Source organism: Lethenteron reissneri, chromosome 10, assembly GCF_015708825.2.
Source record: "Lethenteron reissneri isolate LAM-NWPU_2019-01 chromosome 10, ASM1570882v1, whole genome shotgun sequence".
Taxonomy (NCBI): Eukaryota; Metazoa; Chordata; class Hyperoartia; order Petromyzontiformes; family Petromyzontidae; genus Lethenteron; species Lethenteron reissneri.
This window is the reverse complement of record NC_083788.1, coordinates 6,504,851-6,532,167: the sequence shown is the minus strand read 5'-3', so window position 1 is coordinate 6,532,167 and position 27,317 is coordinate 6,504,851. Positions and strand designations below refer to the sequence as shown.

Sequence of the window (27,317 nt, the reverse complement as noted above, 5' to 3'; positions counted from 1 at the left end):
CTCCTGGATGAAGATGTCCCCACGATGATCCAGGTCGCCGTGTGGATCATGGTGGTCAGTTGACGATACTTCAGCACACCTGGTCAGTGAGGGCAGTGGAAATCACGGCAGATGAGGGACTGGGGGGTGAGGTAGGAAGAAAGTTGAAGGTGGGGAGGCCTTGGAACCGGTGAGAAGATCACTCGCCACTGCCACTGATGTTCGCCGTGGTCAGGAACAGGGGCGGTTTCTTCATTAAGGCGATTGGGCGACGCACCACCAATGTCATTCAACCACAGAGTCACGCTAGCCGTCACTGTGCCTCTGGATATAGTCCAATCAGCGTCATGTCACGTTCTGTGGAGTACTGCCTCTTTTTGGGCAATTTCACTCCGGCTGAGAATCGCCCCGAGTGGCCCCATAGACTTACATTGAAAGATGTTTTTTTCGAACGGCGGGCGCTACAATGCATTCTCTACGGCTTCCGGGAGGGCTCGCACTAACGTGCTTACGTCATCATACGTAAGCACGTTTCATCCAACAATATAATTTGTCGCCACCTAGTGGAATCTTTAATAAAAGAAACTTGAGTGGATTGTATTAATAGTGAGTATAGAAACAAACAAGATGTATTGTAAGAGTCACTTTATTTTTCATTAATATTAAAGAAGTGAAGTTGCCTTTACATGCTTAAGCTGTTAATTTATTTATTGCATGGGTGGACCTTATCCTTATCAATCATCCAGACATTTGCCCCCCCTGAGAGATTTTGCAGGAGCCGCCACTGGTCAGGAATAGTACTCCTTGTGTCGTCGAGTTCATGGTGCAGAGTACGACACCCCCACCAGCACTCTTCGGTAATTTCCTAAATAAATAAGCAAGACGGTGTCTCCTTTATATATCCGTCTCTGGGCATAAAACATTTTTTTATTACATAACCCACTGGTCGCACGGACGGTCTTCTGGGAGTGGCATCATTTCACCAGCATTGTTTCAAGACCAAGAAAGCCCAGGATCGGTGTCAAAACTGCAGTGTCTTATCAGCAGTGACAGCTCAATGTCCATATCTTTGCTACTCGCAGATGGCAGTGAGGGGGTGGTCATCGAGATATTAGTCCTGCCCGTTAAATACGTTTTGCCCACTCTTCAGATCAGGTCGCACCCTCTGAAAAAAAAAACAACGCGAAGAAAGTTTACAGATTCTTCGCTAATTTTTTGCTCATTCTTAGGCAATGAGCTGAGCCAAATATTTCGGAAACTTTATGATCACGGCAAAGCTGACATTCATTTGCACAAATGTTGCTGTCATTGCCTATGACCAAATCATCTGGAATGCACTATATAATTACAGTATAATGATGTCAACTTATACCACTCGCTGTCGTAGAGAGAGGGAGAGAAGGAATCAGAGGCGCGAGGAGCAACCACAGATAAGCGGGGGAGGCAGCAGCCACACGCTACCAACAATTGCTCAAGCTCTGATGTCCTTTATATATGAAGGTGTTTCGGCCAATTAAAGAGAAACCCAATGCGTGAGAGGGAGATACATTGTATTCAAGTTCAAGTTCATGTATGAGGTGTAGCCCTGTGAGCCATTCGGCTCTTGAATCGGGTGCAACCGCAACAAACAAAAAACAAAAACATGAACAAAAAAACATCTTAAAGTGAATATGTGACTGAGTGCAAACAGAAAATCCAAGAAAAGACAGCAAAATATTGCAGAAAAAAATCACCGCACACCAACGCTGTGTGCAAAAATCCCAGTGGGATGCAAGTCAACAAACAACAACAACAACAACCACAAGACAACTTATCCATAGAGATGGAACAGGTGAAGTCAAAACTTTCTTGTACCGGTTTCTCCTGGCCAGCCAGGTTTTGCACCTCCTCCTTGATGCCCCAGGGGAAGAGAATTCCACAACATTTGAGTGTGATCCATCAACCATCACTCTCTCCAAAGGGCTGGATTACAGGCCACGTGCGTAGCCACCACTGGCCTTGCTGCTCAAACAAACAAACAAACGATCACATCATAAGCTAAGCAGGCTTAAGCCTGGATATTACTTGAATAGGCGGCCGTCAACATTTTGCATGGATGTTGTTTTCGGCGGCTGCCCGGGTTCGTGTGCTGGGCAGCAGAGGGCAGTGCAGCTATATCTACTTCTGTGGGGGGCATCGAACAAGTTCAAGTGCATGTATTAGGTGTAGCCCTGTGAGCCATTCGGCTCTTGAATCGGGTGCAACCGCAACAAACAAAAACATGAACAAGAAAACAGCTTAAAGTGAATATGTGACTAAGTGCAAACAGAAATCCAAGAAAAGACAGCAAAATATTGCAGAAAACAGCACCGTACACCAACGCTGTGTGCAAAAATCCCAGTGGGATGCAAGTCAAACAACAACAACAACCACAAGACAACTTAGATTAAGGCCATCAGTCTTACTCCGTACTACAACAAACAAACGTGGCCAAATCAGTAAACTTTTCGAAATCACCACCAAAGACGGTCACTGCATAGAGCGCTTTCAGATGCGCTTTTGCGGCCGTCTGGAACGCTCTTCCAATATTAGGAAGCCACTGGAGCTATGCACTTTAAAGTCCAGATTAAAAACTAATTTCTTGAGAAATACTTTTCGTGTTTAGTTTGTTGTCCTTCCCCCGCACCTCCAATAAGCACGGTTGGCTACGTACGGTGCGAAAGAAGTTCAACATGCATCCGTACAACAATGCATCACAGCCAGTACCGTGCACACAGAGTGGCAGTACTGTACCAGAGGTGTAGTAGACGCAGAGGCAGAGAGCTTGAGGGAATCTTGAGTGAGGGGGTGATTGCGTGGACAAGTAGGTGAATGGAACGAGTAGCTTAGTGAGTAGGTGAGTGGGTACATTTGACTTTGTACGGTGTGAAATAAGTGTCTCCCCGACAGACCTGGTCTTCACCTGAGGACGGCTGCTTGCGTTGTGGCCGAAACGTCGTGGGAATTATTTTATTATGTTTTATTATTATTAATTTATTATTTCTCTTCTACGTGACTTTACCGAAATAACCAAGAAGATGAATCCCTGCAGTCACGAAAGCTTTAAATCGAAAAAAAAATGCAGCCAAATACTTTAAACGCAAGTTTCTAAATGCGGAGGACCCGGAGAAAAATCCACGCGACCGCGGAGAGAGAGAAAGACACGCAAACTCCAAATATACAGCAGCAGGCGTCAGGGTCGGGATCGAACCCACGACCTCCTGTATACCTGGAGAGGTAGTTAACATCTCATAGCCACCGTGATGATGAGAGAGAGAGATATGCAAACTCCAAATATACAGCAGCAGGCGTCAAGGTCGAGATCGAACTCACGACCTCCTGTAGACCAGGCGAGGTAGTTAACATCTCCTAGCCACCGTGATGATGATGAGAGAGAGAGACACGCAGACTACAAATATACAGCAGCAGGCGTCAGGGTCGGGATCGAACCCACGACCTCCTGTATACCAGACGAGGTAGTCAACATCTCATAGCCACCGTGATGATGATGAGAGAGAAAGAGATGCAAACTCCAAATATACAGCAGCAGGCGTCAGGGTCGCGATCGGGATCGATCCCACGACCCCCTGTATACACATCGCCACCAATGCGCCCTGAGGAGTAAGTTCTATAAGCCAGTAAACAATGTCCTTCCCCTCTGTCGGACTCCAGGTCGACTTCGCCGCAAGGAGGCGGTAGAGTATGGCCGTCTTTGCTCTGAGCGTCTAACCAGAAATTAGAGACGCGTAACAATGCGCTTATCCAGCGATTACGAAAGATGCATAATGTTCATGATACGTAAACCGATTCGATTATTTACAACATCGTCATCGTCATCATCATTCCACTGCTGGATGAAAGCCTCTCCAAGCCATCGCCATTAGCATATCTGCGGTGCATGTCCCTGTCCTCAAGCTGCTTGTTGTTGCAGAGGCTCACGGTTCGAAATCCAGTGGCCGCCCTGATTAATTCAGCGTTTGTAAAATTTCGATTTAAAGCTTTCGTGACTGCAGGGATTCATCTTCTTGGTTCTTTCGGTAAAGTCACGTAGAAGGGAAAAAATAAAATAATACAAATAAAACATGATAAAATATTATAAAATAAAATAATATTTTATTATGTTTTATTTTTATTATTAGAAGGGAAATAATAATATAATAAAATAAAACATGATAAAATATTATAAAATAAAATAATATTTTATTATGTTTTATTTTAGATTATTTTATTATTTCCCTTCTACGTGACTTTACCGAAAGAACCAAGAAGATCAGCGTTTGTAATTACGGTAATACAGTAATCATGTTACACGCACCGCCTTCTTCACTCACAGTGGACGTTAAAGATCCCCTGATGTCATTCGCAAGAGGAGGTCATTATTGTGCCGGCGTCAGGCGCCAAATCTGCCAAATTCTAAAATTACAATCCACCGCCGCAAATGACTCACTTGGGATTATACGCACAGCAGCAATAATCACATACCCCTACTGGCAGACTAATGCCCCAGCAGGTAACTCATCTTGGTTAAATACAATTCACTTGGCCGTGTGTTCTCTCCTTTGTCTCCCACTCCATAATTAGTCTTGACCACCATCCACGATCCCTTCTAGCCTTGACGTGTCCTGCCCAAGTCTGTTTATAGCAGTCAATGTGATCTCTCTAACCGGTGTATGTTCTCTAATCCACGTATTCCTCTTTCTCCGTTCTCATATTTCCACAAGGGCCGCAGCACAGCAGAACAGGTTCCGGCCCTCACCACTAACATCTAAAATGTCTTCCAGAAAAGCCTGAACACAGGAGCTGTCTTCCTCGACCTCACAGCCGCCGATGACACCGTCTGGCACACTGGCAGAGGTCGCGACCGGGTACCCGATACCCGTACCCTACCCGATACCCGGCTACCCGTACCCGGCCGGGTACGGGTACCCGTTTGCGACCCTGGTGCGGCTGGGTACGGGTACGGGTAGACCGTGAGTCACTGGTGAGTCACCGTTTGTTACTCATTTCCCAACGTCTTGTCTCTTCTCACAATTCAAGTTCCTAGAATCAACCCACCCGCGCCTGCAACATGGCTTCATCCCAGAGGTCGCAATCAGGTACCCGATACCCGTACCCTACCCGTACCCGGCCGGGTACGAGTAGGGTACGGGTACGGCTGGGTACGGGTACCCATTTGCGACCCTGGTGCGGCCGGGTACGGGTAAGGAATCAAAACCCGTTTGCGACCTCTGCGCACTGGCCTCCTCCTGAAGCTATCGCGGTCCCTCCCCGACTGGGCAATCAAAATGATCACCGCAACTACTGAGCAATAGACGTTTCAGAGTTCAGCTTGGAGAGGCAAAGCGCACGTGGACGATACATTCCAACGGTTTCTCTCAAGGCCCAGTGCTGGCCCCCATTATTTTCAGCCTCCACACAAATGACCACCCAGAAACCACATCCCAAACATTAATATACGCTGACGACATCTGCCTGGCAACGCAAGCTCCCAACTTCGACACCCTGGATCAGACCCTAAACGAGGATACAGAAAAACTCGAACAACACTGCAACACATGGCGACTTCAACCAAGCCCTGCAAAAAACTGTGCCCAGTGTATTCCACCTCTACAACGCGAAGGCCAATAAAGAGCTCAACATCCAGACGAACAACCACAAGCTACAGCACCACCCCACCCCCACATACCTCGGGGTGACCCTGGAGAGGTCACTCAGCTTCCGGGAGGACCTGCGGACGACAGCAGCCAAGATCAAAACCAGGAACAACCTCATCTCCAAACAAGCTGTCTCAACATGGGGCACCGCTACCACCACCCTCCTCCATACCGCAGCACGAGCACTCTCGTTCTCAGCAGCAGAACACTGTGCACCTGTCAGGTCAAGGTCATCGCACAGCCAAACACAACCATGCGCATTGTCACTGCTACACTACCATTCACCCCTCTTCTCTGGCTTCCTGTCCTCCTGGCAAACATCACCCCCCCCCCCCCCCCCACCCCACATGTCCGGAGACTCGCAATAACCCAGAAAATGGTTGAAAACGTCCACAACGCCGCACACCTGCCACTCCACCAGGACCTCTTCAACCCACCAAAGATGGTGCCTCCCCCTCAAGAAAGCCGATTTGGAAAGACCCAGCCACTCACGACTTAAACACAAATCTCACCTGGACACAAGAATGAGAGTCACTGGACCTGGCAAATAAGTACCTCATCACTACCCCCACACAACCTCCCCAGGAAGGAGTGGTCCACCCTCAACAGGTTCAACCTCCACCAATGAGGCACAAGATCAAGCCCGAGAAGATGGATACAAACTCAGCAGTCACTGGAAGGACGTTATCAACCAGTTGAAGTCATAACTGGCTGTCATGTTTCCATTTTAGACCTGGCAGCCCTTTAATTGGTGGAAGCCCACCACCGTGACCATCACTGGCCACTACTACCATCACGACTAGCAGTAGCCCTTTAATTGGTGGAAGCCCACCACCAGGACCATCACTGCCCACTACTGCCATCATCACTAGCAGTAGCCCTTTGTTGGTGGAAGCCCATGACCAGCGCCATCGTTGCCCTCTAGAGTACCATCACTTACATTAACATCAGCTGCTCCGCACATGCTGATGACACTTGGGCTACGCACATCTAAAACCTTTATAAACAGTTTGCCGTTAGAGGCTAACCTCCTTTTCCTGATGACGGCCGCTTGTGTTGCGACCGAAACGTCGTAGTTTTTTGTTATTTTCTTTGAACCTATCTACGTGACTTTACCGAAAGACCCACAGAATATGAATCCCTGCAGTCACGAAAGCTTTAAGTCACGATTTAAGAACAAGCCCCTTATGTGCTTGTGGGGTAGAGCAAACCATGCACCAACATCCTAGAAGTCTGCCCAATCCACAGACTCAGCGAAGGCCTACTCACCCTCAAAACAGCATTCGCTAAATTTTGTAAAATAATAAATCCATTCTCATACACATACGCGTTGAATTTCGAATTAAAGCTTTCGTGACTGCAGGGATTCATCTTCTTGGTTCTTTCGGTAAAGTCACGTGGAAGGGAAATAATACAATAATAAAAATAAAACATAATAAAATACAATTCTCACGACGTTTCGGCCAAAACGCAAGCAGCCGTCCTCAGGTGAAGAACAGGTCTGTTGGAAAGACAGCGTCTGAATGAACACCGCCAAGCTTGGCAGCGTATATTTAAGCTGGGTTAGAGGAGGAAGGGCGCCTTGACAAAGGAATTAGCATATCAACAGAGGAATTTAGCATATTTATGGAAAATTCAGACGCTGTCTTTCCGATAGACCTGTTCTTCACCTGAGGACGGATGCTTGCGTTGTGGCCGAAACGTCGCGAGAATTGTATTTTATTATGTTTTATTTTTATTATATTATTATTTTGTATTTTATAATGTTTTATTTTCATTATTTTATTATTTTGTCTTTTATTATGTTTTATTTTTATTATTTTATTATTTCCCTTCTACGTGACTTTACCGAAAGAACCAAGAAGACATACGCGTTGGTTAGCGCACAGCCGCACGAACCCGGCAAACCTGAGTTCAATTCCCGCTCGCGGCCAACACCAGTGACGAATATGTGAACCGGGCTTGAACCTCTCCTGGTGCGGTGTGTGTAAAACATCAGGTCCCGGGGTGACGTGCCGGCCTTCATTGGCGCTCAACTAAACAGCACTTGCCTCAACAGTCTGTCTAAGCTACAGGGGGGATCTTTGTCTTTGTATGCATGTGTGTGTGTGTGTGTGTCCGTGTGTGTAGATGACACGTGCATACGCCCACACACACGCACGTGGCAGGCAGGGTCGTCTAGGAGACTAATTCTGGAATGCCTACCAAAGCTGCCCCACACGCCAGTGTGTGAGTGAGTGAGTGTGATAGGTGCTCGCTGACATGTATACGGGGTGGAGCGGTGATGGATAGCGCACTGGCGCTATGAACCCTGACCACCTGAGTTCAATTTCCGAGCACGGCTAACATCGGTGGCAAGTGATATCACAGCTTGACCTCGCTTGCTGGGTCTCTCGTCTTCACCAAAGCCGCACTGACCAGCACGGTGAAGTGAAGTATGGTCCAGCATTCCCATGATTCAAACTTAATTTGAGTAATTCCCATGATCGATGTGGCGTGGGGTGGCCTCCATCCAGCAGTGCAATGGAACAAGAGCGAGATGGGTTGTTCTCTGCACGTGTGTGTAGGTGTGTGTGTAGGTGTGTGTGTAGGTGTGTGTGTAGGTGTGTGTGTGTGTAGTGTGTGTGTAGGTGTGTGTAGGTGTGTGTGTGTGTAGGTGTGTGTGTAGGAGTGTGTGTGTGTCGGTGTGTGTGTAGGTGTGTGTGTAGGTGTATGTCGGTGTGTATAGGTGTGTGTAGGTGTGTGTAGGTGTGTGTGTAGGTGTGTGTAGGTGTGTGTGTAGATGTGAATTCTCGTAGTCCACGTGAGTTTATATTTGCGTGTGTGATTGTTAACGTTTGCTGCGGGAGAGTGGATAAACAAATCAAACAACGAAGTTGACTTAATTGTATTGCGACGTTTAGCTTATCAATGTGTGTACCTGTGTGTATGCAGTGCACTTCGATCCCGGGAAACCCGAGTCAGATTCCTGCTTCACGGCCAACATCAGTGGCGAAGATCAGAATTGGTCTCTTTAAATTCAAGTTCAAGTTCATGTATTTGGTATAGCCCTGTGAGCCATTCGGCTCTTGAATCGGGTGCAACCGCAACAAACATAAAACAAAAACACGAACAAAAAACATCTTAAAGTGAATATGTGACTAAGTGCAAACAGAAAATCCAAGAAAAGACAGCAAAATATTGCAGAAAAAAACACCGTACACCAACGCTGTGTGCACAAATCCCAGTGGGATGCAAGTCAAACAACAACAACCATAAGACAACTTAGATTAAGGCCATCAGTCTTACTCCGTACTACAACAAACAAACGTGGCCAAATCAGTAAACTTTTCGAAATCACCAAAATAAAGCCATGAAAGCAATGAAAAAGCAATCATAGGAACTGTGACGGAATTTTCACAATAAATGGCATAAATAGGGCTTGAATGAGCGTACCCGGTGCGGTGTGTAACCACCAGCAATAGGGAGACAAAGACGGCCGGGCGTGGTGTTACTGGTCCCACCAGCCCCTCCTCACGTGCTCGCTAACGCAGCACTTGCCCTAACAGCCCATGCAGGCTATACGGGGTACATTTGGCTTTATTGGATGTCTGCTCACCAGCCGCGATGGAGGTGGGCACCTGGGTTAGATTCTCGTGCCAGGTCGAATTCACGTGAGTGCCAGCGTGTCTATGCGTGCAAGTGTTCGTGACTGTACATGTGCGTGTATGAGTGTGTCTCTTTGTGAATGTGTGTCTGTTTATGGGTCTATACATATGTATGAATGTGTGATGCAGAACAGTGGCGTTAGTGGTTAGCGCACTGCGCTACGGAGAGATTCGATCATTAACGGTGGCGAATATCTGAACCGATCATGGGCCTCCCCTAGGTCGATTCGGCCTTAAATGAGTACCTGGTGTTGTGTGTATAAGCATCAGCACTGGGGAGACAAAGGCGGCCGGGCGTGGTGTTGGCAACCACACAACCTCGTGTGTCGTGTTGGCATTCATAAGTGCTACTCGGTAACAGCCCTTGCCCCCCCCTCCCAATACGTTCCATTCATTGGCTACCACATTCAGATAAGCTCCTCCCTCCTCCCCCCTTAACTTGTATTTAAGAACTTGCATCTTGGAATCTCTGCCTCACTTGATACAGCAAATCTGGCTGTGACGGTCCCACCTGATGACGGAGACTTGTGTTGCCTCCGAAACGTCGTGATTTTTATTATTTTATTTTTATTAATTTTAATTTCATTTTTTTACCTACGTGACTTTACCGAAAAAACTAAGAGTATACTTGCCCAAACAGTTTGTTCGGGCTATAAGCGGGATCTTTGTTGTTGTGTTACAAAATCCAAAGGCAGACGATCTTCGTGTGGTGATCATACCGACTCTGAGACAGGTCCTTGAAGGATGAGCCGTCGGTGTAACAAGAAGAAGACCTGAATCGTAACGTGGTGATGATGATGATTATGGTGGTGGTGGTGGTGATAATGATGATTATGGTGGTGGTGATGATGATTATGGTGGTGGTGGTGGTGATGATAACGATTATGGTGGTGGTGGTGATGATGATGATGATTATGGTGGTGGTGATGATGATGATTATGGTGGTGGTGGTGATGATGATGATGATTATGGTGATGGTGATGATGATGATGATTATGGTGGTGGTGGTGATGATGATGATTATGGTGGTGGTGATGATGATGATGATTATGGTGGTGGTGGTGATGATGATGATTATGGTGGTGGTGATGATGATGATGATTATACAAATTTCACTCGAAGACAGTCACTTGAAGGGCGAGTATCATCTGTGCAAGAAATGCAACACGTGATACATTATGGTCGCGATGGTAATAATGGTGACGATCGATGATGAGATGTTATTTACGAGCGAGCCTTGAAGGTCGCGCCTACTGCGTATCGAGGCGAAGACCTGCCCCAGGATGGTGGCGATAGTGGAGATGATGATGATGATGGTCAAGCCAAGCTTGAAAGTTCAGGTGTCCGCTGGGCAACAGCTGAGAGAGTAGGAATGAAACACCTCCGATTAGCACGACTGCCTACGTGCGGTGGGAAAGAGTTCAACATTCATACAAGCGAGCGCGCAATGACCTATTGACCCCGGCCATCACATATCCGCTCTCATATCCATGTTGTATCTCCTGCCGAACGTCAATATCGTGGCTCTGGTCGACATCGTTCATCTCCCTACACCTCTGTCCATTCTCGATTTTCCTTTCGTCTCACAACATCTCTCGTCCAATAGCTCGTCTGTCACATCGCTAAACGAAAGGCGGGGGTACTCAAATACATTCTGCTTAAGGCTTCCAATCGAGCCAGCGCCATTACTGAGCATCATCAACTTCATTTCCATTACCACCCTCACCCCCATCACCACCCTCATCTCCATCACCGCCATCACCACCCTCACTAGGCTCACCTCCATCTCCACCCTCACTCCCATCACCAACATCAACCCTCGCAACGCTCACCCCATCTTCACCACTCACCCCATCCCCATCTCCACCGTAACCACCATCACCATCTCCACGTTCACCCCCCATCTCCACCCTCTCCCATTCCCCCCCCGATCTCCAACCTCCACCCAAACTCTCTTGCCAAACACCCGTGAGCATGTGAGCCGCCCACTCATTAATAATCCTTGGATACCGGAGTAAAACACAGCTTCTGTTTGTGTGACGACTCCCCCACACATCCCCACCACTCATCACCTGGGTCCTGTCCTCTGGTAGCCCGCACGCACGCACGCGTCTAATTGCGCGTGTCTTGCCGTATGTATGTTGAACTTATGTCGCACCCTGCGTAGCTAGCCGTGCTAATCGGAGGTGCCACTTTGTGTGCCGGTCTTTGAAGAGCGGTGGCGCAGTGATTAGCGCTCTGCGCTACGGAACCCCGACGACCCGTATTCGTTCCCGCTCACGGCCACGAACACCACTGACGATTAACCGAACCAGTCCTCACGGCCACCGACACCACTGACGATTAACCGAACCAGTCCTGTGCATCCCCAAAGTTGACCCTGCCTCGAATGAGTTCCTGGTGCGGTGTGTGAACATCGCCACTCGGGAAACAAAGACGGCCGGGCGTGGAGTGCTGGTCCCACTCACCCCCTCGAGTGCCGACAACATTTTCCACAAAGATCTGTTCAAGGCTATAAGGGGGATCTTTGTATTTGCTTAGATGCGGTTCAGGGATATGCATGTATTTCATCGACCAACATAGTTTTACGAATATCTGAACCGATCCAGGGCTTCCCTCGAGGTCAACTCAACTTTAAATAACGAGTTCCTGGTGCGCTGCGTAAAACACGCGCACTGTGGGGGAGACAAAGGCGGCCGGGCGTGGCTTCTCGCCACAACCACTGCCTCACGGGTGGGAACACCCCCACAGGGCCCACGTGTGTCAAGGTTCTAGTTCAAGTTCATGTATTAGGTATAGCCCTGTGAGCCATTCGGCTCTTGAATCTGGTGCAACCGCAACAAACAAAAAACAAAACATGAACAAAAAACATATTAAAGTGAATATGTGACTAAGTGCAAACAGAAAATCCAAGAAAAGACAGCAAAATATTGAATAAAAAACACCGTAAACCAACGCTGTGTGCAACAATCCCAGTAGAATGCAAGTCAAACAACAACAACAACAACCACAAGACAACTTAGATTAAGGCCATCAGTCTAACTCCGTACTACAACAAACAAACATGGCCAAATCAATACACTTTTCGAAATCACCAAAATAAAGCCACGAACGTGAGCCGAGTGATCAGCGCAGCCACTGCGCTAACGAACTCGGCCACCCGAGTTCGATTCCCGTTCGCGTCTGTCACGCCCGTGGTGACGGCACTCGTGGTCCGTTCGGGAGGTGCATCCCAGAGGTCAACTCGGCGTCGTGTTAAACGTCAGCACTGGGGGAGACAAACACGTTCGGGCGCGGTGCCCTTGGGGGGCATCGTGTCAGCCTTTCTAAGATGCTCGCTGACAACATTCGCTTGCCACAAGAGTCTCTGAAAGGGTAAACATTGAGGGGGGGGGGGTCATTGTTTGCAGATGTCAACGTTGGGTGTTGTCTCGTCCACCAGTGCCGGCCTTGTACGTACGTATGTTGAACTTCTTTCGCACCGTACGCAAGCCATCCGTGCCAATCGGCGGTACGGGGGAAGGACAAGAAACGAAAGGCAAAAAGCAGTTCTCAAAGAGATTCGTTTACAATGTAGATGATTTGAAAGAGCACAGCTCCATCGGCTTACTCATATCGGAGGAGCGTCCCAGACGGCCCAGAAGCGCATCTAAAAAAGTAACGCGATGCGGTGCACCGTCTTTGTTGTTCGATGGCTCCCCCAACAGCACTTGCCCCAAAAAGTCTGTAAGGCAATACGGGGGATCTTTGTCTATGTATCTGGGTGTGTCCTTTGTCCATTTGCAGTGCGGTCCACTTACGTATAGTAAGTATAATATTTTGATAATACTACACCCCGCACGGATTCCTAATGCCCCTCTTTGCCTTTTCATCTGCAGCGGCTGATTGAATGTTCCCAATGCGACGGCACCTCTCTCTCTCTCTCTCCCACAGAGGAGAGAGTTTGAAGATGTTACTACTGAGTGAGTGCTTTGAGATTGGCCGGGGAGACGCGACGAGGCTTTGAAGTGAATAAATAAACATTGCCCACGCTTTAGAATTCGGAATGAACCTGTGGATTTTTTTTTTGGCATGTTTCTGCATCTTTGTGTCTTCTTGTCTGTCTTCGTGTTTTCTCATCCGTCCTTCTGTCCGTCTCCTTGTCTGTCTGTCTCTGTGTAGACTCTTAGTTCTTTCGGTAAAGTCACGTAGGTAAAAAAATGAAATTAAAATTAATAAAAATAAAACAATCAAAAATCACGTTGAGACACAGAGAGAGACACACAGACAACGGGAACAAGACAGGGAGACAGGATGACTGGGTGGGGAGGCAGGGGGGGGGGGACATGCATGCAGACATACACAGATACATTCTAGATTTGAAGCTTTCGTGACTGCAAGGATTCATACTCTTAGTTCTTTCGGTAAAGTCACGTAGGTAGAAAATGAAATTAAAATTAATAAAAATAAAACAATAAAAAATTAAAATCACGTTGATGGTTGTATTTTTTTTATAGTTTTATTGTTATTAACTTTCATTTAATTTTTTTACCTACGTGACTTTACCGAAAGAACTAAGAGTATGGATGGATACTTGCAGTCACGAAAGCTTCAAATCTAGAATGTCTCTGTGTATGTCTGCCTGCATACCCCCCCCCCTCTGCCTCCCCACCCAGTCATCCTGTCTCCCTGTCTTGTTCCCGTTGTCTGTGTCTCTCTCTGTGTCTCTCTGTGTCTCTCTGTGTCTCGCAGACAACACGAATGGGGTTTGATCTCTGCCCAGACTAGCGCTGTCGCCATGGAGCCAGAGACACAAACACGGCTCCTGCACAATCCGGTCGGACGAGCACGTCCCACACAATCCCCTTCTCGCTGCTGATGATGCTGCTGCTGCTGCTGATGATGCTTTTATTGCTGCTGCTGATGATGATGATGGTCAGCCCCGTAGCGTCGAGGGTGGGGAGCCCGGTTGACCCCCCTCCCCCCATCTAAATTATTATACAAAGGTAAAAAATGTTTGACAAATATTTAACACCAATGTGAAAACCAGCTCACGCTACTGCTGCTAATGACATTGATTTTGTTGTTGACTTTGCTGCTGCTGCTGGTGATGTTATTGATTATGTTGCTGCTGATATTGGTTATGCTGCTGTTATTGCTGATGATATTGATTATACTGCTGTTATTGCTGCTGCTGATAATGTTGATTATGCTGCTGTTATTGCTGCTGCTGATATTAATTATGCTGCTGTTATTGCTGCTGCTGATGATGATGTTGACGTTATTATTCATGATGTAATTGTATCGCTAATGCCGTTGCTATGGTTGATGCTATGGCTGCAGTTGGTAACAAGATAATTATGGAAATAATTATGATGATGCCAACTATAGTGATATAAGTCTGGTCAAAGTATATACACGTATGCCTGTAGGCCGTTGTGTAAATAAATGCTTGTCATTAAGTACAATTGTATATCTACTGCTTATGCAATGTCTACATATTAGTAACCACTTGTGTAGTAATATTTATCATAACACGAGTCTACAGTGAGCCCTTTTGCCAATGCAATGCTGTATCTACTCCATGCATTGTGTACATTGCTGTAACTGAGCACTCAATGAGTTCAACGGCGACATCGGTGGTGGTGGAGATTCACGACACAGTGAGCGCACTCACGTGCATAGATACACACAAAGATCCCCCGTGTAGCCTCAACAGACTGGAGGGGCAAGTGCTGTTAGCGAGCACCTATGAAGGCCGGCACGGCACACGAGAGGGTGGGTGGCCAGCACCACGCCCGGCCGCCTTTGTCTCCCCAGTGGCGATGTTTACACATCGCACCAGGTACTCATTTGAGGCTGAGTCGACCTAGGGGAGGCCCAGGACCGGTTAAAAAAATCGTCACTGGTGTTGACCGTGATGCGGGAATCGAACTCGGGTCACCGGGTTTGTATCGCAGCGCGCTAACCACTATGCCACCGCTCCCAACGCAGAAACACAAAGCAAAGATCCCCCATACAGCCTTAACAGAATGTTGGGGCAAGTGTTAGCAAGCGCCTATGAAGGTCGGCACGGCGCACGAGGGGGTGGGTGGGCAACACCACGCCCGGCCGCCTTTGTCTCCCTAGTGGCGATGTGTACGCACCGCACCAAATACTCACCCACATACAGACACACACACGCACACACATACAGACACACACACGCACACACATACAGACACACACGCACACACAGACACACACACGCGCCCACACACAGACACACATACAGACACACACACATACAGACACACACACGCACACACAGACACACACACGCACCCACATATAGACACACACACTCACACATACAGACAACCACTCACAAACATACAGACACACACACTCTCACACATACAGACACACACACGCACACACATACAGACACGCACACACATACAGACACACACGCACACACATACAGACACACACAGAGACACAGAGACACACACACATACAGACACACACACACATACAGACACACGCACACACATACAGACACACACACTCACACACATACAGACACACACACACATACAGACACACACTCACATACAGACACACACACGCACACACATACAGACACACAGACATACAGACACACACTCACATAGAGACACACACACACATACAGACACTTACACGCACACACATACAGACACGCACTCACATACAGACACACACACATACAGACACACACACATACAGACACACACATACAGACACACACACACAGACACACACACGCACACACATACAGACACACGCACTCACAGACAAGAATTGACCCCAGACGGCGACCCCCATTGGTGGCTCTGAGTGGCATCTCGAAATGTGTGCCACATCCGAGACCTTCCTTCCTGGGTGAGGCTGGTGCGATGTGATGATGGCTTTTTCCTCGTGTTTTGTTTTAAACAATTTCTGAGCTCTGGCTCAAAAGGCCCAAGCGGCCAGCGACAAGCAGCACTCTTGAAGCCGCATTAGATACGAGTCGACGCAATTATTGAATTGAGAAAGTTTGTTATTGGAAGAAAGTGGTGGAAAGAGATGATGGGAGAGATGTTTTAAATCGGAGCAGTGCGTGGGGGAAGAAGCAGAACGATATGTGTTGTGGCCAGCAGTGTGGTGGGTTAGTGATTTATGGTAACCTGCAGTGTGGTGAGTGAGTGAGTTATTGTGACTATTTACTTATAGCGATTTTTTTCTTATTTTACCAGGTAAGACCTACTGAGCTATGTAGCTCTTGTTCAGAAACGACCTGGCCGCAAATAGTAGCCCAATGAAGTGGCTTATCATGTAGAAATGTATAGCCGCCAAATACTCTAATTGCGTGATGTTGATTCTAAATGTGGAGGGAGAAACCGGAGGAGCCGGAGGAAAATCCAAGCGACCGCGGGGAGAGAGAGAGACACGCAAACTCCAAATATACAGCAGCAGGCGTCAGGGTCGGGATCGAACCCACGACCTCCTGTATACCAGGCGAGGTAGTTAACATCTCCTAGCCACCGTGATGATGATGGTGAGAGAGAGACACGCAAATTAAAAATATACAGCAGCAGGCGTCAGGGTCGGCATCGAACCCACGACCTCCTGTATACCAGGTGAGGTAGTTAATATCTCCTAGCCACCGTGATGATGATGATGAGAGAGAGACACGCTAACTCCAAATATACAGCAGCAGGCGTCAGGGTCGCAATCGAACCCATGATCTCCTGTATACCAGGTGAGGTAGTTAACATCTCCTAGCCACCGCGATGATGATGAGAGAGAGACACGCAAACTCAAAATATACACAGCAGGCGTTAGGGTCTGGATCGAACCCACGACCTCCTGTAGACCAGGTGAGGTAGTTAACATCTCCTAGCCACCGTGATGATGATGATGAGAGAGAGACACGCAAACTCCAAATATACAGCAGCAGGCGTCAGGGTCGCAATCAAACCCATGATCTCCTGTATACCAGGCGAGGTAGTCAACATCTCCTAGCCACCGCGATGATGATGAGAGAGAGACACGCAAACTCAAAATATACACAGCAGGCGTCAGGGTCTGGATCGAACCCACGACCACCTGTATACCAGGTGAGGTAGTTAACATCTCCTAGCCACCGTGATGATGATGATGAGAGAGAGACACGCAAACTCCAAATATACAGCAGCAGGCGTCAGGGTCGGAATCGAACCCATGATCTCCTGTAGACCAGGCGAGGTAGTTAACATCTCCTAGCCACCGTGATGATGATGATGGGAGAGAGACACGCAAACTCCAAATATACAGCAGCAGGCGTCAGGGTCGGAATCGAACCCATGACCTCTTGTAGATCAGGTGAGGTAGTTAACACCTCCTAGCCACCGTGATGATGATGATGAGAGAGAGAGAGACACGCAAACTCCAAATATACAGCAGCAGGCGTCAGGGTCGCAATCGAACCCATGATCTCCTGTACACCGGGCGACGTAGTCAACGTCTCGCCAGTGTAATGTAGTGGATGAGAGGGTGATCTATTGTTACCTGCGGTGGTGCCTGCTGGACAAAAGCTATCAACGCGGGCGAAGGAATCACTGAGTGGAGTTAGCGGCGAGCAGTAAACCATGTTGGGGGGTAGTGGGGGGTAGAGGAGGGTAGTGGGGGGTAGAGGAGGTGGGGGGCAGTGGGGGGTAGGGGAGGTGGGGGTAGTGGGGGTAGGGGAGGTGAGGGTAGTGGGGGTAGGGGAGGTGGGGGGTAGGGGAGGTGGGGGTAGTGGGGGGTAGAGGAGGTGGGGGGCAGTGGGGGGTAGAGGAGGTGGGGGGTAGTGGGGGGTAGGGGAGGTGAGGGCAGTGGGGGGTAGGGGTGGTGGGGGGTAGTGGGGGGTAGGGGAGGTGGGGGGTAGTGGGGGGTAGTGGGGGTGGGGGGTAGGGGAGGTGGGGGGTCGAGGAGGTGGGGGGCAGTGGGGGTAGTGGGGGGTAGCGGAGGTGGGGGGCAGTGGGAACTAGGGGAGGTGGGGGGTAGGGGAGGTGGGGGTAGTGGGATTAGTGGGGGGTAGGGGAGGTGGGGGGTAGTGGGGGGTAGGGGAGGTGGGGGGTAGGGGAGGTGGGGGGTCGGGGAGGTGGGGGGCAGTGGGGGTAGTTGGGGGTAGGGGAGGTGGGGGGTAGTGGGGGGTAGGGGAGGTGGGGGGTAGGGGAGGTGGGGGTAGTGGGGGTAGGGGAGGTGGGGGGTAGGGGAGGTGGGGACAGTGGGGGGTAGGGGAGGTGGAGAGTAGTGGGGGGTAGGGGAGGTGGGGGGTAGTGGGGGGTGGGGGGTAGGGGAGGTGGGGGGGTAGTGGGGGGTAGTGGGGGTAGTGGGGGTAGTGGGGGGTAGGGAGGTGGGGAGGTGGGGGGTGGTGGGGGTAGGGGAGGTGGGGGCAGTGGGGGGTAGGGGAGGTGGGGGGTAGTGGGGGGTAGTGGGGGGTGGGGGGTAGTGCGGGGTAGGGGAGGTGGGGGGTAGTGGGGGGTAGGGGAGGTGGGGGTAGTGGGGGTAGTGGGGGGTGGGGGGTAGTGCGGGGTAGGGAGGTGGGGGGTAGGGGAGGTGGGGGGTAGTGCGGGGTAGGGGAGGTGGGGGGTAGGGGAGGTGGGGGTGGTAGTGCGGGGTAGGGGAGGTGGGGGTAGTGGGGGGTAGGGGAGGTGGGGGGGTAGTGGGGGATAGTGGGGGTAATGGGGGGTAGGGGTAGTGGGGGGTAGTGGGGGTAGTGGGGAGTAGTGGGGGGTAGGGGAGGTAGGGGGGGGGTAGTGGGGGGTAGTGGGGGTAGGGGGGGTAGTGGGTGGTAGTGGGGGGTAGGGGGGGTAGTGGGGGGTAGTGGGGGGTAGTGGGGGGTAGGGGGGGTAGTGGGGGGTAGGGGGGGTGGTAGGGGGGGTAGTGGGGGGTAGTGGAGGGTAGTGGGGGGTAGTGGGGGGTAGGGGGGTAGTGGGGGGTAGTGGGGGTAGGGGGGGGTAGTGGGGGGTAGTGGGGGTAGTGGGGGGTAGTGGGGGGGTAGTGGGGGTAGTGGGGGGTAGGGGGGTAGGGGAGGTAGGGGGTAGGGGGTAGTGGGGGGTAGTGGGGGGTAGGGGAGGTAGGGGGGGTAGTGGGGGGTAGTGGGGGTAATGGGGGGTAGTGGGGGGGTAGTGGGGGGTAGGGGGGGGGTAGTGGGGGGTAGTGGGGGTAGTGGGGGGTAGTGGGGGGTAGGGGGGTAGTGGGGGGTAGTGGGGGTAGGGGGGGGTAGTGGGGGGTAGTGGGGGGTAGTGGGGGGTAATGGGGGGGTAGTGGGGGGTAGTGGGGGGTAGGGGGGGTAGGGGAGGTAGGGTGGGGGTAGTGGGGGGTAGTGGGGGGTAGGGGAGGTAGGGGGGGTAGTGGGGGGTAGTGGGGGGTAATGGGGGGTAGTGGGGGGGGTAGTGGGGGGTAGGGGGGGGTAGTGGGGGGTAGTGGGGGGTAGTGGGGGGTAGTGGGGGGTGGGGACGCACGCGCGCGGAATCCGCCCGCGCGGCGCACGTGACCCGCGCCGCCTCAGAACGCGCGCGCGCCGCCCGCGTGTTGACGCCGTCTCCATGGCGACGGCGTCAACAGCGCGGCTCCTGGGAGAGCGCGCGAGCTCCACTGTACCCCGCGTGCACACGCAGACACACACACACACAGACACACACACACAGAGACACACGCAGACACACACACACAGACACACACAGAGACACACACAGACACACACACACAGACACACACACAGAGACACACACAGACACACACACAGAGACACACACACAGAGACACACACAGACACACACACAGAGACACACACAGACACACACACACAGACACACACACAGAGACACACACAGACACACACACAGAGACACACACAGAGACACACACAGACACACACAGACACACACACAGATTCACACACAGACACACACACACAGACACACACAGACACACACACACACAGAGACACACACAACCACACACACAACAACACACACACAGACACACACACACACAGACACACACAGACACACACACACACACAGACACACACAGACACACACACACACACAGACACACACAGACACACACACACACACAGACACACACAGACACACACACACAGACACACACACAGACACACACACTCAGAGACACACAAGAGACACACACACACACAGACACACACACACAGACACACACACAGACACACACACACAGACACACACACACAGACACACACACACAGACACACACACAGACACACACACAGACACACACACACAGACACACACAGACACACACACACAGAGACGCACAGACATAGAAACACACAGACGCACACAGAGACACACACAGAGACACACACACAGACACACAAAGACACACACACAGAGACACACAGAGACACACACACAGAGACACACACACAGACACACACACACAGACACACAGAGACACACACAGAGACACACACACAGACACACAGAGACACGCGTGCAGACACACACACACAGAGACACGCACAGACACAGAAAGACAAAGATACACGTTCTGTAACACAGAGAGAAACACACAGATACACATACACGGAGAGACACAGAGACACACACACACGCACAGACACACACACGTACAGACACACAGACACACACACAGAGACAGACGCACAGACAGAAAGACAAAGATAACCCGTCTAGCCATGAACAAACTGTTGGGGCAAGTGCTGTTAGCAAACACCTTTTAAGGCCGGCACGGCACACGAGGGTTCATCATGGTTGGGTCACAAACCAGTGCTGATCGTTGGCATCTTTGTGTTCCCGATGTCTATTTATTGGGGAGACAAAGGCAAGCCGTGCGTGGTGCTGACCGCCCTTTTCGTACAAAGATGTTCACAAAGATGTTCACAAACGTGAACATCTTTGTAGCGGGAGATCTGTGTCTTTGTTGTCAGCTTCGACTTGCGCACGCGTGCGTTGAAAACTCGCCGGTGACCCGGGTTGACCCCAGTAAGGTCACGGGACAATGGCATTTGGCTGGCCGACCTTTTTAGACCTTCGAGGAATAACAACACAAACGCGTGAGAATACGTGCAACGGGGTCAACCGATGATAAACTTACAAGACCCTCCCCACCCGCACCCCCCAAGTCAAACAATGGATTTCAACATTTGTTATATAAAATAATAATAATAATCATCGGATTGCTATTCAAGATCAATATCACATCGTTGAATACGAGATGCTTTGGTTGCTTGTTCGGATAATACATTCATGCATGCATGCGTGTACAGTATGTGTACACGTGTATACATGCATCTCGTGTGTGGTTATGTTGAAAACAAAGACAAAGATCCCCCGTATAGCCTTGACAGAATGTTGGGGCAAGTGCTGTTTTCCGGGCACCTATCAAGGCCAGCACGCAGCCCGACCGTCTTTGTCTCCCCAGTGGCGATGTCTACACACCAAGTACTCATTTGAAGCTGAGTCGACCTAGGGGAGGTGCCCAAGACCGATCCAGATAATCGTGAGCGAACTCGGGTGGCCGGGTTCGTAGCGCTAATCACTGCGCCACCGCTCCCCGGTTGTATATCCACACACACACACAGCGAGAAGTGGTATGGGGGGTGTGTGTGTGTGTGTTTGTGTGTGTGTGTGCGACCTGTTGCCAAGCTACGCCGTGACAACCACGACTCACAGCGCAACACACGGATACACACTCACACACACGCACATTCATACGCCCCTACACACGCTTATACACACACACACATACACACGCATACACACGCATTCACAATACACACACATACACACACACGCATACACACCACACACATACACACACTCACACACACGCACATTCATACGCCCCTACACACGCTAATACACACACACACATACACACGCATACACACGCATTCACAATACACACACATACACACACACGCTTACACACACACACGCATTCACAATAGACGTACACACGCATTCACAATACACACCACACACACACATACACACGCATTCACAATACACACACACACAATACACACCACACACACATACATACACATGCATTCACAATACACGTACACACATACACACAGATACACACACATACACACACACGCACATATACACCACACATACACCCCACACACACCACACACACCACACACGCATTCACAATACACACACATACACAATACACACCACACACACATACATACACATACACACGCATTCACAATACATGTACACATACACACACATACACACACACGCATTCACAATACACACACACATACACACCACACACACACACCACACATACACACACACCACACACACACACCACACACACACACACCACACACACACATACACACACATACACACACACCACACACACACACCACACACATATACACCACACACACACCACACACACATACACACCACACACACAAGCAAAACACTCAACATCAATCACTCACACTCTTCACACACAAACACACACACACAGGTACACAATCACGCGTGCACACAGACACAGACACCGTGCCTACAAAGACGTAATCATTCACATGGGTATAGATGCATACACACGTGTGTGTAAGAACATACGACGTTACTTGAGACACATGTTCATGGATACAGCCACACACAGACAAAGATCCCCCTCACACCCGTATAGCCTCTAACAGACTGTAGGGGCAAGTGCTGTCAGCGAACAACCTATGAAGGCACCACGCCCGACCGCCTTTGTCTCCCCCACCGCCCCAGGAAAATCATTTTGGGCCGAGTCGCCCCAGGGGGAGGAGACCCAGGACCGGTTCAGTAAATTCGTCACCGGCGCTAACCGCTGCGCCACCGCTCCTCGCAGGGCCTCGCAACAAAAGGCAAAGATCCCCCGTACAGCCTTGGGGGCAAGTGCCGGTCAGCGAGCACCTACCTATGAAGGGGCTGGGATGTTCGCATGCGACAGAACACGTGGGCAGCTCAGGGGGATGGTTCTTTATTGTTCATTCAGGTCAGAGGACTCTTATTGAGAATAAAGGTCTTACAAAGGTAAACACAGACACGCACGCGCACACAGAGATATTGACACAGAGACACACAGACACGCGCACAATATAGACACACATCGCACCATAGACATAACAGAAGCACACACACACACAAACAACAAAGGTAAACACAGACACGCGCGCACACACAGAGATATTGACACAGAGACACACAGACACGCGCACAATATAGACACACATCGCACCATAGACATAACAGAAGCACACACACACACAAACAACAAAGGTAAACACAGACACGCGCGCACACACAGAGATATTGACACAGAGACACACAGACACGCGCACAATATAGACACACATCGCACCAGAGACATAACAGAAGCACACACACACACAAACAACAAAGGTAAACACAGACACGCGCGCACACACAGAGATATTGACACAGAGACACACAGACACGCGCACAATATAGACACACATCGCACCATAGACATAACAGAAGCACACACACACACAAACAACAAAGGTAAACACAGACACGCACGCGCACACACAGAGATATTGACACAGAGACACACAGACACGCGCACAATATAGACACACATCGCACCATAGACATAACAGAAGCACACACACACACAAACAACAAAGGTAAACACAGACACGCACGCACACACAGAGATATTGACACAGAGACACACAGACACGCGCACAATATAGACACACATCGCACCATAGACATAACAGAAGCACACACACACACAAACAACAAAGGTAAACACAGACACGCGCGCACACACAGAGATATTGACACAGAGACACACAGACACGCGCACAATATAGACACACATCGCACCATAGACATAACAGAAGCACACACACACACACAAAGACACACACACACACACACTCTGTCACACCAACACCCACCCCAACCTCCACACACCCCTCGCTCACCCACCCACCCACCACCACCGTCTCTTCCTCCTCCTCCACCACCACCACCCCCATCCCCATCCCACCGTGTGTGTGTGTGTGACCGGGCTGAGTTGAGGCTGCTTTTGTCAAAAGAGACTGCCGTAGACAAACACACACACACACAGACACACACACTTCAACACACACACACGTACACAAGAGAAGAACACACATACTCACGAAGACTCGTAGAAAACACGCACACACACACATACTGAACGCCGTACGTGCACACACACACACGCACATGTATCGTGTTGTCATCGGAGCCAGTCGCACGCACTCATATGCCGCTTGAGTTGCACCACCACCACCACCACACAGGCAGGCGCACGCTCGCCTCTACACACACACACTGCGCCATGCGTACGCACGCACGCACCAGAGCAGCACACACGCACACGTGTATCACGTGTTAGACACATAGCACACACACACACGCACCATAACACGCACGCACACACACGCACCATAGCACACACACACCATAGCACACACACACACACCATAGCACACACGCACACGTGCATCGCGTGCACGTGTTAGACACATAGCACACACACACACGCACCATAACACGCACGCACACACACGCACCATAGCACACACACACCATAGCACACACACACACCATAGCACACACGCACACGTGCATCGCGTGCACGTGTTAGACACATAGCACACACACACACGCACCATAACACGCACGCACACACACGCACCATAGCACACACACACCATAGCACACACACACACACACCATAGCACACACGCACACGTGCATCGCGTGCACGTGTTAGACACATAGCACACACACACACGCACCATAACACGCACGCACGCACCATAGCACACACCATAGCACACACACCATAGCACACACGCGTATCGCGTGCACGTGTTAGACACACAGCACACACACACACACGCGCACCATAACACACACACACCATAGCACACACACACACCATAACACACACGCACACACGCACACCCCGAGATACGCACGCTGATGCGTGCACGTTGAGGAATAGCACGTGTGTGCGCGCATGCACCGACACGTCGTGCACGCTCCACTCGCGACGCACGCGCATCCACGTGCACGCGCGTCCACGTGCACGCGCATCCACGTGCGCGCTCCACTCGCGACGCACGCGCATCCACGTGCACGCGCGTCCACGTGCACGCGCGCCCTCGATGCACGCGCGCGCCTGTGATATCCGTGCAAGCGCGTGCACGTGCGGGAGTACACAGACGTGAGTAGCAACGATGCACTTGCACGGTTGTGATAGTGCGCATACATCGAGTCACGGCAGTCCCGTGATACACACAGAGACACACTCACACACTCACTCACGTGTTGTGTCATACTCATGCAAGTTAAACAACAGCACAACAACAACACACAACAAGACAGTCCTGCAAACATGTACACACACACACGTTCACTCACATGTTGTGTCATACTCATGCAAGCACACAACAACAACAGCAGCAACAACAACAACAACACACAACAAGACAAACATTTACACACACACACGTTCACTCACATGTTGTGTCATACTCATGCAAGCACACAGTAACAACAACACAACAACAACAACACACAACAAGACAAACATGTACACACACACATGTTCACTCACATGGTGTCATACTCATGCAAGCACACAACAACAACAACAGCAGCAACAACAACAACAACACACAACAAGACAAACATGTACACACACACACGTTCACTCACATGTTGTGTCATACTCGTGCAAGCACACAACAACAACAGCAACAACAACAACACAACAACAACAGCAACAACAACACACAACAAGACAAACATTTACACACACACATGTTCACTCACATGTTGTGTCATACTCATGCAAGTTAAACAACAACAACACACAACAAGACAATCATGTACACACACACGTTCATTCACATGTTGTGTCATATTCATGCAAGTTAAACAACAGCAACAACAACAACAACACAACAAGACAATCATTTACACACACACGTTCATAAACGTACAGGTTTAGGCTCATATCCGTACAAAGGTAAAGATTCTTAGGACAAGTGCTGTTAGCGAGCACCTAACACACACACACACGCACAGTCTCATCCCCATACATAATACACAAGCAGTCACATAGCCATACACACAGACACGCAATTAGACACATCACGCAGACAAACACGATCACGTACCCATCACCATACACACACAGACACACATTCCCATCACCACACACACACACACAGACATCCCCATACACACACAGGTAGTCTCATATCCATACCACACATTCACACACAAAGCCTCCTCCAACCACGCAGACACACACACAGACACAACTATACACCACTCATAGTAAGGTGAGAATGCCGGGATGTTGCTGTTGCCAACAACACGTGTGCTTGCTGCCTGTAGCACATGTGGATTCTGTGAATATTAGAAGCTGTGGTTCTACCACCTGTAGTAGCTGTGGTTCTACCACCTGTAGTAGCTGTGGTTCTACCGCCTGTAGTAGCTGTGGTTCTACCGCCTGTAGTAGCTGTGGTTCTACTACCTGTAGTAGCTGTGGTTCTACCACCTGTAGTAGCTGTGGTTCTACCACCTGTAGTAGCTGTGGTTCTACCGCCTGTAGTAGCTGTGGTTCTATCACCTGTAGTAGCTGTGGTTCTACCACCTGTAGTAGCTGTGGTTCTACTACCTGTAGTAGCTGTGGTTCTACCACCTGTAGTAGCTGTGGTTCTGCCACCTGTAGTAGCTGTGGTTCTGCAGCCTGTAGGAGCTGTGATTCTGCAGCCTGTAGTAGCTGTGGTTCTACCACCTGTAGTAGCTGTGGTTCTGCCACCTGTAGTAGCTGTGGTTCTGCAGCCTGTAGGAGCTGTGATTCTGCAGCCTGTAGTAGCTGTGGTTCTACTGCCTGTAGTAGCTGTGGTAGTAGCTGTGGTTCTACTGCCTGTAGTAGCTGTGGTTGTGCAGCCTGTAGGAGCTGTGGT

The 27,317-nt window shown here is 50.1% G+C and overlaps 1 protein-coding gene and 1 long non-coding RNA gene across 6 annotated transcripts in view; one reads left to right on the top strand and one right to left on the bottom strand.

The window, feature by feature from the left end:
- Positions 1-728: 728 nt before the first annotated feature.
- Positions 729-5,805, bottom strand: LOC133340544 (uncharacterized). The gene is made up of 3 exons (XR_009754917.1): positions 5,684-5,805; positions 1,834-1,980; positions 729-1,144 (listed from the first exon to the last, which is right to left on the bottom strand). It is a non-coding gene; the product is annotated as an uncharacterized LOC133340544 (long non-coding RNA).
- A 15,909-nt stretch (positions 5,806-21,714) lies between these two features.
- The window catches only part of LOC133340849 (extracellular signal-regulated kinase 2-like), a 50,138-nt gene continuing 44,535 nt past the window's right edge, over positions 21,715-27,317 (top strand). For 2 of the 5 annotated variants that reach the window (XM_061549281.1, XM_061549280.1), the window contains exon 1: positions 25,039-25,561. In XM_061549281.1, coding sequence (XP_061405265.1) covers positions 25,503-25,561 — 59 coding nt within the window. In that variant the 5' untranslated portion in view covers positions 25,039-25,502. Of the gene's footprint in view, positions 21,837-25,038; positions 25,562-26,566; positions 26,688-27,317 lie in introns of those variants that run through there. The other 3 variants (XM_061549285.1, XM_061549284.1, XM_061549283.1) reach the window with 3 other exon arrangements.